Raw genomic sequence first — 12,964 nt, 5'->3', positions numbered from 1 at the left:
TCTAAATAGAGCCTAGTGACATTCTCACACATAGGGCCCTTCCCTGCTCCCATTGCTCCGGGATGATGCAGGATTTTCCACGACATCTGGTCTCGGTGTCAGCAACCATTTATAGCATATCAGCTGTAATGAGCAGCAACTGTTTGCAAGTTTTGTTCTGCATGCACTTCCATATGGATACAATGGCGACTCCTTTCAATGTGATTCAAGGTTTTCTTGAAACGGTTCAAATGCCTCAAGGTACATAGGCAAGTTGTTGAATTGGATGAGACTTGGGAGATAAAATAACTCAGACTCCTCAGTTTCTAAATGAGGTAGGGAGGTCCGAAAAACATGAAGCCAGAACTTGAAGCTAGATTTCCTAATTCCTTCCTTTTAAACTTGTGATACGTGCAAATCGACCAAGGGGTTGAAATAAGAAAAAAAGAAAAAATAAATAAACATGAGATACTGAGGAAATGCCTCCTCTTACATAAAAAAAAAGGTTCATTTTCAAAAGGTGGTCCATTTTCAAAAGTTAGTTCATTTGGTAGATATTTTTAGAAGAATCTGAAGTGCTCAAAAATATTTACTACCCGTCTCTAAAACTTATGAAAAAGAGATAGTTTTAAGCTTGCTTCTCCAATTGTCGTGATCTTTATTAAGGAACTGATTTGGAAAAGGCAATGACCATCTTTTGCATTAGTCATATCACAGGTTTATCTGTGCACATATGTGATAAATATCTACAAGACTCAGCCATTAGGAATATATACCTGAAATCACGTGTTTTACTTCTTTTTTATTTTTGAATATTACAAAACAACAAATTATTAATTTTAATTTTTATATATGATTTGATTTTTACATTCCCTGGATATTATTTTTTAAGGACTATAACTGACTTTAAAATTTCTTTCCTCTATTGGAAAAATTCCAGTATCTGAACAGGAAGTTAACCATCCTCTGCTTTGGTGTGTTTTCAGTCACTTTTTCTTTGCCAAAGAAGGTGTGAACAAAGTTCCTAGAAATAAACATTTTTTTTTTTTAAGTTTTGCATGCATTGAAAGCTTGAAGTTTTATATGAACTGAAAAGCTTGGATGTCAAGCTCACTTGTTTCATTTGTTCACATGGTACAAGTGATTTTAGCTTTTATTTTTGTATGAAATGAATGCCTGAATTCATGTACGAGGAGTTTCTACCTGACATATGTGCTATAAGTTTGCAACTAGGAAGTACCATTTCTATTGCCATTGCGTATGTGAGCAAGTTCATAAAAGTCATTCTGTATCCCATTTCCTGTTTCTTGATTTATTTCCACAGTATTGGCAGACTCTGTCATGTAGACCGAAAGAACCAGAGAGTAGCTCCAGGGGCCTGTGACAATGACCTGCTTCTCCACTGCCTGACATGCGCGGGGCACTCCCAAAGAAAACACCAGAATGACTAAATGAATTAGTGAATTTATCATGTACAGAGTTTGTTTCTAAAATATCTAGACATACATCATATACAAATGATATGTTCTTTATAAACTTTTATCTAAACGTGGTTCTGAGAAAAGTAGACTACTTGCGATTTTATAATTATTGAAAGCGTGGAATTCACAATTTGATATATTTACTATTCACGGCTTAACAAGGATTTACTGAATGTTCCTTATTTTTTTCCCTTCGGAAAACTAATTTCTTTCTACTCTGGTAATAAATTTAATTTATTCCCACAAAATAGTCTTTGAAATCCTCCAAAAGCTCCAGATTATTCTCTTCATTAAAATACCATCTATCTATCTATCTATCTATCTATCTATCTATCTATCTATCTATCTATCTATCTATCACATATTCATCCATCTGTCCGATTACTTTTCCATTAAGTAGTGCTGTTCTACAGAAGGCAGTCTAATAGGAAGGGCAGGATTCTTTGCTAAGGCAATTCACAGGGTGTCAATTTCTTGCTCAAGGATTCAGTGGCCTGTATGAAGCCTTCTATCCAGATTCCTATTCATGAAGTAGTTTAATAACCATTTCTGATATATTTGAACTGAAGACATCTTACTATTTTGTGTGAAATACAGTTATATGAAAAGCACAGCCACATAACTGTCTCCTTTTACTTCTGTCAAACTGATTCACAGAAATTGTGTTCTCCAGGTTCATAAATGAGAAAACGACACCTGACCTGATACTCTTTGATTTCTTGTGACATTGAAAATTGTCACTGTTACTGCAACCTCTCTTTGACCTACTGCTGTTTCTCTGGATACAGTACTTGTGTGACGCACTTCCTCCTTTCTGGAAGGAACACCACCAATACTTTTTCCACACATGCGTTGTGAAATGATCTTTAACTCAATGGCCAGTAGGGTCCCATGCACACAAGGTCTGTTCTTGTTACTTCTTGATATATGCCCACAGCTAAAACAGGGCCTTCGCAGTTGCTCAAAAAATGTTTGACGAATGTGTGTTCTTTCCTTTTTATACCTGAATTTTAAACCACTAGTTCACAAATGTCCAACACCGCTCCTTATAAACAATCTATTTTTAAGCACCCCAAACTGATTGTCTGGATGTGGCCTAAATTAAATGTGGCAAATGCACTTCATTCTTCTCTCTGTCTCGTTTTCCAAAGCCTGTGGCCAATGTCACCTTACTGATTTTCTAAACTGGACATTTTTACTTTATACACCAGTCTATTTGCCAAATTATGTTGGCCCTTGCTCTACATTATATCTTAAACATATCTTGTTTTCTTTATTACTAATGACAGATTTTGTATATCTCTGGACAATCCATAGGCCAGACTATTTTAACCTTTTGATTTACTAAACTTAGAACCATTTTCCCCAACAATTCTTCCTGTTGCTAGCAAAATTATTTTCCTATCATGGTTTTGATCTATTCTTTGGTCTCTGTAAAGGTTTTCAATTCATCTAACTAACTGAATTGAGTAGTAGTAGTGAGTAAGCATGTAGACTTGGAATCAAATTGTTTGGGCACCAATCATCTTACTAGTTGAGGAACCTTAAAGAAGTTTCACTTATGGTTGCTAAATTTTCCCTTGTGTAATGTGGGATGACCATAGTGCCTTCCTCATAAAGTTGTTGTGAAGATTCATACAATGACGCACTGCAAGGTAAGTGGTAATTGCTTGATAAATGACATCTCTTACCATTTTTATTATTAAGGTCCTATCTTGCATTATCCCTGAACTATGGCACTATAATTATATAGCCACTGCTAGTTCTCCCTAATATTACCTGAATCTGCATCAACTGGCCTGCCATTGGTGACATGTCAGACAAACAAGTGGCCGTGGTCCTTGTATGCATGGGGTACTGCCTGGTGCTGAATGATGCTCTTACTTTATGCTGATATACCACGACCCATTGCCTATTTCTGGGACATCTTCAAATTGCCTGCTGTGCCTCAGCCTTGTTTATAGGCCCCCATAATTTTCCACCTGGTGATTTCCACTGTCAACTGTCTAATGAGTTGAAGTTATTCAAATATTCAAATAGTGATCCTTATTCTGAAGATATACATATCCTTTTTCAAATATCAACATATTCAATAATCTATTTTATTTAATATTGCCTTTTATGTTATAAATGTAGTGTTGGTTGAACTTCATTCTTTCCTAAATTGAAGGAATATGTTGCAGGTGTTTGTGCGTGTAAGGCCTTGCATTAAGTACTGTGGAGCAATACACTACGTTAAACAGGTGCTGCTCCAGAGGGACTAATATACAAATTGTACAGCACCCATATGCTCATAGGTGACTTTGATGATGATAAACATAACATTTCTCATCCTTTTTTTTTCACTGATATGGACAAATTAAGCTATGTACAATAAACATCTGAATTGTACAGGAATTAACATAAGAATTGGGATACAGAAACAAAATAGATAGCATAAAAATAATCAGGGTAACTTCTTTTTAAAGCCTGGTAATAAGGAATTTGAGCAGTTGGTCTCCATTTTCATTATACTCTATGGTAAATACGGTATTATACACAGTATATTTATCAGAGTACACATCATGGGCATAAAAGGCACAAAAGAAAGCCAGAGATTTAACACTCTCGAGTATGCATAAACTGTCATTGGCGTGCAAGTCTTGGATTCTCTCAGTATGCTTATGAAATGGCTCAGTGAAGCAAGCACTGAGAACCAGGTTCAACTGAAGTCTATCCAAGACAGCAATTTGACAGAAACTAGGATAACGATTACAAAAATTACAACAAGCTCTCTTAAAAGTTCATTTCTGTCCTTTCCCCAAATCAGAATAAGAATGGAGAGAAATGAAATGAATGAAAGAAATCTGATGGGCAATGCAGCAGGTTTTTTCTGTCAGTGGTAAGCCTCCCTAGAAATCACCTGCTTCAGTTTTTAATTAGTGACTTGAGCTCATGTGTCAGAAAATATATTTTTCTTCACAGCCCAGGCCCTGGGCCCACTGACATCTCTGATTAAAGTTCCAGTCCGTGAAGGGGCTCAGCGGAGTCTGGGCACTTAGAGAGAAGCCCCATATTATGATGCCACAAAATACAGCTTTAAAGTCATGGAAGAGAGTTCACGTTTTTTCATGCTTGGTTTTTAGAGTATGCTTATGGTTATATAGCATGGAATAAAATATTTCAAGTGACAAGTTGATAAAATAGAGTATTTGATAAAATAGCACAAATAATATGCACATCCACATATGTTCACTTAAAAGAAAAGTAGCACTGTAGGTTCTGAGTGGTAACAAAAAGGGGCTCTGTGTATATCTGGCTAGTAAGGGATTTTTGAGGTGATTGCAAAAGACATGAATTTTCAAAGGAATATATTATTTTTATTTTATCTTAATGGGTAAATTGGTAAGTAGCTAGCAGATACACACAGTCCTATTTTGGCTCTTCAAAAGAATATAACTGTAACCATATCTTTGCTTTTAATCGTTAAAGCTCTCGGAATCAACTGAAATCCAGAGAACATTCCAGAAAACTAAGGCCAATGTTTTGCTTATGAATTATATCTTCATGTAACTAACTGTGGATATTTAGAGATATACTCTTCTGGAACATTACATGACTGGAAACTATAGATTATAATTTATTATAACTAGAAAAGTCTGCACATGAGAAAACAGCCTAGGTCCTCCCACTGAACACACATAGTTCTAGACATTGTAAATTACCCTTTGCCAGCTTTGTCCTAATGCCTGGAAAATGCTGATTTTGCAAACAAAAAATCAAAACTCTATGGTGTTCACATTTGCTATTTCACTCCATCCATTATCTTTCTTTCATTGACATTTCTAGCCCTTCCCTATTTCTCTGAAATTCCATAAGTAAAACTAGAATGCTGGAAGAAGGGGACAGAAAATTAATTAAAATGTATTCTCTTTGTGAACTGTCTCATTTCTAAATGATTTATAAATCTGTTGTCCTCAAGGGTATCCGAAGCTGAGTGAAATCTTCAAAGTACTAGTAGGCATTCAAACAACACTATAAATATAGGGATGCAAACATGTATTTGCTACACAGATATTATTTGATGATAAAATTTGCTTTACTTTTTTACGCCTGCATTTTTAAAAGGCACTAGTATCTTGGCCCCTAGGAATGTGAATAAACAGAGATCTAAGAAGTCTCAGTGCTCTCTGAATTCCTAGGACTAAAGTTAAGGTAAAGAGAACAAAAGAATTCAAACTAGGGTTTTTAGCACCCAATCACTCTGGCTTAAAGTCTACTTCATAACTTTAATTTCTAATCCCTTCCTAATTTTGATGAGGATTTAGGTTATGTTAGGTAGATCTAGTGTGAATATAAAATGATATGTTTTATTAATGTCCACAGAACAAATTTAGAACGAAGCAGAGATCAACAGTCCTACTGAGAGGCTCATTACATCCTACACCCAATCTTAGGAGGAAGAACATACAGCAATCTGTTTACTGCAGACATTAGAAAGTTATTTCTCTCTGGCTACACAGGGGTTTATATGATGTCTCAGGTGTGTGTCAGAGAAGAGATGAGATGAGAGAGGCTGTGGCGAGGGAAAGTGCCTGAGTAATGTGTCGGAGTGACTCCACACAACTTCATCGCTTATGTTTTGACCTTTACAGGCATAACTGCAGCTGAACAGTCATTAGGAGCTGTGCGGTGGTTTGGCTTCTCCAAGGGCATTACTCACCTTCAGGTCGCGATGGACCACGCCCATCTGATGGCAGTGAAGCACAGCCTCCAGGATCTGCTGAATGCAATGACTGCATGCAAACACCAGGGGGCGTGTGTTAGTTCCAAGCTTACACTCACTGTCTGTACACCCTCAGAGAGACTGGGTTCAAGTGCAGAGCTAGCAGACAACTGGGCTTGTGTTGTACCACCTTCAGTAATGAAAACATATTGCTCAAACAGAGTGACTACTACCTCAGAGCAGTGAGGATCTTGCCAGGCGTGAGCCAGAAGGTGGACCCACTTGCCCTAGAAAAATCCATTTTGAAGATGCTTCATTTCATTTAGCAGCTCATTTCCTGGTCATAAATTCTTCCAGGAAATGAATTGGAACACAAACACGATCTTTATAGCTGCTGTGCTCCACTTCCACCCCCCACACACAAAAACTGTTTCCTTATTCTCCCCCATTTTTCCAGCGTCTTTCGAGAAGCCGCACCACTCAGGTTGAATTAGGATACATAATGAATTTTTGATAAATCATTAACTTCTGGTACTTTAATTTAGCTGGCAATTATTATCTCTTGCCTAAGGGTTCATCAGACTCAAATGGAGCAATGCGTAACCAGTTGTTCTGCTACAGCAACCCATGGTCTCAGAACAGAAGTGGTGTTTAAATCTACAGGCGCACATACATCACAGGCCAAGTTTACCTCCAGGCAAATGCTGGACAATTCGAGAAAGCCTGCCCCCAAACCTCCCCTGGTAGTTTGCTGTTTGGAAACGTAACAGGTTGTATTCTTAATATTGATTGTCCTTTCCTTTTTGCTATGATGTATATTTAGCCTGTAGATGAGCAAACTGAAAGAGGCATCATGCATTATCATTTCATCATTTATTCATTTTAGGAAAAAGTTGGGAAAGGCAAGGGAACCATTCGAAATGCCCACCCTCTGCCCTTTCCCCAGAAAAAAATAAAATAAAACTCCTTTGATTCAGATTTATGGACTCCATATACTGACCTTCAGGTCCCTGTGAACTATGCCATTTAGGTGACAATGATTTACACTTTCTAGAATCTGCTGTATACAATGACTGCAAAGATACAAGGGCAGAATGGAAGGGAGAACATTTTAAAGGCACATAATCACATTGAATACAAAATAAAATGAAAGTTCAAACGAAACAAACGAACAAACAAAAATTATATTCTTCATAATTTTCTTTTAGCTTTACACTGGAATTAAATAATGCTGAATAAAGCTAATTCTGGTTCTAACAAAAATGACATCCAACATAGAATTTGTGACATGTTCAGACAAAACAATTTGAGCTGTGTTTTTTTCATTGTAAGTCTACAAATCAAATCATGAGGATACAGAAGTTGAAATTTCCATGTCTAGAAGGAAAAATTTATAAATAATTCCCATAATGTTCTGGGAAATTTTTTCAGAGTTTAAAATGTCCAGGTTATTTCTTATACACATCTAAACTGTTTAAAATCTGAGGTCACAATTAAACATAGGTGTTGAAACAAGAGGGTAAACACAGATGAAGTGGCAGGTGAAACGAGGGTCAAAAAAATGGAGGGAGACAGTCACCATTTTGACCTAGAGTGTTGCTTTTTGCAAAATATATAATAGGAAAACTAATACAAGTCTCCAGTATTATGGGGGGAATTTAAAGTAAACCCATATATAAAATAAACCCTTCTTTTGTATAAGAATACTCTGGGGAAGGGCTAGGAAGCTTACAAAAAAATAAATAAATAAAATCTCAAAATCCCTGGGAGTACTGGTGATTGTTAAACCCATGTCCATACACTTCAGTGAAGGAAAACTTGTGCTTATTACTATGTCAAAAGGCACATTTTATGCTATCCTTATTAAAGGCTCACTGATGTCAAATAGACTGCTAACTAAATTAGAGAGGAGAAATCATTGATCGGCACTTATAACGTCCCACAAGTTGTCAACTGACACACAATAATGTAGAACATTACACTGATGAATTTTGTACAATTCAAATGCAAGTATGTACAGAACCAAATTTACTCAATCAAGGATGATGCAAACATTTTAATAAGGACATTTTCAACCATTTAACACAAAATAATATTACTCCAAAGGAAATTCTTGAACTAAAAAACATCACCATCTGATTTATTACAATGTAAATATCACAAAATTGATCACGATTGTGATTTCTAGCTCTAACTGTATTAACAGTACCACTAAAAGAGCCTCACATTGGTTGTTGTTGCCTACTAAGCTTATTTGAGTATTGGTTTATTTTTAAACCATAGGACTGACTCTTTTTCCCTTTACAATAATGTTCACTTTATACTACTTTTTAGGAATATTTCTCTTTCTCTTCTCAAACCATAAGCATACATTATTGGGCCTAGGGGACAACAGCAAATAAAGAAGTAAACAATAATTCATATTAAATCAATTTTACCATTTTTTACTAGTGAGGATGGATTCAATTCTTAAATTCTTAACTAGTAAGAAAACAGGCTTTTACAATTTTTTTGATAAATATCCTCTTTATGCTTGTAATTAGGAAGAGAATGTAACTTCTCCTTGATTTTGTGGGGGACCTATCCTAAAAATATCCTATGGTTAATTCTCAAACTTAATATAAGCATGTATATTCAATAATCCAACCCAAAGGCTCTGTTCTATTATCTATAATGCTCTTTAACAGTGAAAAGAGTCTTTATTTTAATTCCAACCAATATTTTTCAAGCATAACATCCTGTTGAACATAACTTTGAAAGGCAAAATAAATGAAATTCCCTAACTTGTTTACCACCTTGACTGAAATTATTATTCTCTCTTGACAGATGGGCAAATAGCTCCTTCCAAGGCTGCTCTGAGACCCCCTACGGGGCCCTAATGTGAGGATTTGGACACAGCTGAGCAAGTGATGACTCACTCATCATAGTATTAGTGACACAGAACTTTCTATTTGACTTTGGCAGTAAAAAAGAAAAAAAAAAAGAAAGGCCCATGGAAAAATGAGAGTGCAGTCCCGTACAGATAGATTCACAGAGTGCCTTGAACAATAGCACTAAACCAAGAAGAAAAATTAGAAATTTAGGAGTCAGTCTGTGTATGCATGAGCCACTTGGAGGGATGGGGAACTTCAACATCTGCTGAGGGTCAAGCTATGGTGGGATTAGCAAACTTTAGGGAGCTCTGAAAGCATCAGAGAATGAGAATAGAAGATCATTAACTGAATTTTCACAACATTCCATTTACATTGCTAATAATGAGCTAATAGCCCTTGATTAGATTTTTCAAAAGAAATGACAATTACAGAATATGTATAAAAAATGCTGAGGAAAATGAACACCATGCAGTCTAAGTAATATCTCAGCAAGTGGATGAATGTTACTTCCCTCCAAAAATGTTGCTTTTTGGGTAGCTTAAAAAGTTTCAAATTAGACAAAATCTTAGCCTCTTTTAAACTTCTGCAAAGATTTTGCCCATTAACAAGATTAGGAGAATTACTCTTGAACCTCTGAAATACCTAAACAAATATCTTTCAAGTCAGAATTCCCAAGGTTTTAATGAAATTTCCAAAGAGTTAAATAGCTAATAACAATGCTTTAAAAAGACCACTGTGGCTTTTTTAGTCTGTTTTCTGAACAGATAACTCACTGTTCAGTGGAACTTTCTGCGATGACGAAAATGCTCTGTGTCTGGTCTATCCAATTGGTAGCCACCAGCCACTTGTGGCTAGTAAGCAGTTGGAAATCTGGATGTTATCTGACTGCAATTAATTGCAATCGAAATTAAAATAGCCACGTAACTAGTGACTACTACACCTAGACAGTCTCAGCTACCACTGGAACTAGGGGATCTCAAGTTTTGATCTCTGATCTTTGCTAAAAGGAAAAAAAAAAAAAAAAAGGACTTCTTTAGCAGAAGTCATTCCAGTTAGGTGGGGTTTTTTGTCTGTTGTGATTGTTTTCTTTAAACACGTATTCTAACTATAGATGCTGATAAAAATAAAGTTTAGACCAGATTCATAGAAGTTTTTTTCTCTAAGAATCATCCTAGAGATCTTAAAAGACAGAAACATCAATTAAAAAACTTCTTCAGGAGAAGAAGTCGAAGATGGCTTTACGAAATTCCCATATATTTAACTGTCATGACGCATTTGTAAAGAAACATACTGAACGATGTTTGAATGTTGAGTCCTGTATCTTTCCAAGAGCAAGTCACTTACCTGGCATCAGCTTCGCTGTAATATTCTCTTGCCACTATGTCTTCAAACAGTTCCCCTCCAGTAACTCTGTGAAGATAAACAAGATAATCGACATTTAAAAGGAAGAAAAAATTAGGCATCCATAGGTTTGCAACTCGTGTTCATAAAGAATTTTTTTCTTAGATTAGCTTTATAATGATCAAAGTATTTTAAACATCAAGAGACTTACTGTTTGGTAAATCAAATCTATATTAATCTAAACCTTTCCATTTTTTCTGTTTGTCTTTATATCACTAGATCCTAAAATCACAATTTTATGTATGCCGTAAATATATTCGGCAATATCTTTTACAAAATGGTCTTATAAAAGTTTTCATTTCAATTCTCCAAATGTGAATTGATGTCCAACAAAATGTACGGCACAGTTTAGAAACATCTGCTGAACAAAAGGATGAAGTACGCATCATAGCTGTCAAGTATGAGTTTGCAGGCCTACCTCTCTGCATAGCTTTTCAATCTTTTTAGTGTATTATCTTTAAACAGACATTTTTTTCCCTTGCAAACACGCACATATAAATATACATACTTTTCTCACAAAAGTATAAATGATTAAGCTGGTTGCATTTTTCATTTTACATTAAATTATGGACACCATTTCATATCAGAAGTGTTTTTCCCTCTTTAACACAACATAGCAGTGAGTGGTGATATGCATGCCTATATGTGCATGGATGTACATACATACTTTTGCATATTTGAGGGTATTTCTAGAAGAGATATTCTTACAAGTAAAATTTCTGAGTTAAAGAGTACCCACATTTAAAATTTTCTTGGGAAGACAGGGCAAATTGCCTTCTGAAATGGTTGTACCCCAACACTGTGAAGGTACCCAGAGGCCCAAATCATTACTAATAATAGTTATTATCAATCAATGAAAACACCTGATTGTAAACAAAAGGAATCTGATGTTATGAATTTCTTGATTATTAGTGAGGTGGACCATTTTCTCATGTATTTATCAACCATTTCTTCTTCTACTGTGATCTGGCTTGATTTTAAAAGGGAACTGCATCTTTTGCTTTTAACCAGGTAATAGCTAACAGCTGCTGAGTGCTTGTAATGTGCCACAGTGCACTGAGCATTGTATTAACTCATAAATCCTGACATTTACCCTCTGAGGTGGGTTTTATTATCAGCCCAGTTTATTGATGAGAAAATGGAGGTTCAGAAAGATTAACTAACTTCACCAAAATGACAGAGCTTTGGTGGCACAGGAAAAATATCCACTTCACAGATTGTACCCTCAACCATTACCCAGTGCAGCCTTTCCAATAACCACGTTGCCAGTTTTTCCAGTTTCGAAAGCATGAGTCATTTGAAAAGGCATGATGTGAAGGTACAACGTTTCATCTATGAACATTATAGAGTGAGATAAAATGACTCTGAGATAGTTTTTCTTTTTTGTTCTCGTTTGCTTTTATGCTTTATTGAGTTCTGCAACGTCACCAAAGGATAGTACATTCCAGAGATCACCAGCTATTATTCTCTTCTCCATTCTCCTTTTCTAACAAATAATGATGTGATACTAAAAACTATAAATTTTTTTGAACATTTATGCAACCTCCATTGCACTCTGAATACTTTTAAGTCCTTTACTGTCAGTATTTCCAATTCCATTACTTTTACATATAAAATGTGAACCTAAAATTATCATATAAAGCTTCATACAGGCTTGTTCTGAAAGCCATGGTTACATGTCCATGTAATTTCATTTAGCTATGCTAAAAAATAGCTATGCTATTTTTTGAATGAAATAGCTACGCTAAAAAATAGCCATGCTATTTTTTCCAATTAGAATCTATAATAATAATGTAATCATACAATGTGCCCTAGATAAATTATAAAGCAAAATAATTAAATAGACAAAAAGTACTTCCAACAAATCCACTGTTGTCCCTATAATGGTAACAGTTTTGTGGGATTTCTTCCTTTTGAATATATTATTCCTTAGAAATAAGATAAAATCATATTTATCTTTGCCTTTGACCTTAAGTACCTAGAAAATCTGCATATGTTACAAATAATTTGGGACTATTAAAATGTTTAATAAATATTGATTAAAAAGTCTATTATCACTAATAAAAGTGCTTCTGTTTAACGTAGCTCTTTAAACATATATTTTGCCCCGTGAGAACTGTCAGACTCTGGATCCCTGGGATCTTGACTCACTGATATTTGTTATGTTAGTACCTAACCCGGCATTAACACATAATGTTTGTTCAATTAATGAGTGACGGAGTAACTGGGTTAAATGAATTAACCCAGTTAGATAATCATACTCTCCATTTCATTTACTGTAAGTCTGGACTTTATGTGAGCTTAACAAGGAAAAAAAAAATCATACACACACCAAAGTTTAGCTATAGTTGGCGATAAGTTTTATTTCTTAAGGGGTTTGTATTTAAAGTAGAATATTAAAGAGCATTGTGGGGCTGGACGCGGTGGCTCACGCCTGTAATCCTAGCTCTCTGGGAGGCCGAGGCAGGCGGATTGCTCGAGGTCAGGAGTTTGCAACCAGCCTGAGCAAGAGCCAGACCCTGTCT

The 12,964-nt window shown here is 35.6% G+C and overlaps 1 protein-coding gene across 22 annotated transcripts in view; it reads right to left on the bottom strand.

Annotated features, from left to right (window-relative positions):
• CAMK2D (calcium/calmodulin dependent protein kinase II delta) overlaps positions 1 to 12,964 on the bottom strand; it is a 258,154-nt gene that overhangs the window by 73,900 nt on the left and 171,290 nt on the right. For 12 of the 22 annotated variants that reach the window (XM_020284493.2, XM_012779784.3, XM_012779783.3 and 9 more), the window contains exons 5-6: positions 10,383 to 10,448; positions 7,166 to 7,238 (exon numbers count right to left, since the gene is read on the bottom strand). In XM_020284493.2, the coding sequence (XP_020140082.1) occupies positions 7,166 to 7,238; positions 10,383 to 10,448 (139 nt within the window). Of the gene's footprint in view, positions 1 to 6,162; positions 6,236 to 7,165; positions 7,239 to 10,382; positions 10,449 to 12,964 lie in introns of all 22 variants that reach the window. The other 10 variants (XM_012779780.3, XM_075998252.1, XM_020284494.2 and 7 more) reach the window with 1 other exon arrangement.

This window comes from Microcebus murinus, chromosome 27, assembly GCF_040939455.1.
Source record: "Microcebus murinus isolate Inina chromosome 27, M.murinus_Inina_mat1.0, whole genome shotgun sequence".
NCBI classification, from domain to species: domain Eukaryota; kingdom Metazoa; phylum Chordata; class Mammalia; order Primates; family Cheirogaleidae; genus Microcebus; species Microcebus murinus.
Note: the sequence above shows the minus strand (reverse complement) of the source record. Positions and strands in the feature narration are given on the sequence as shown.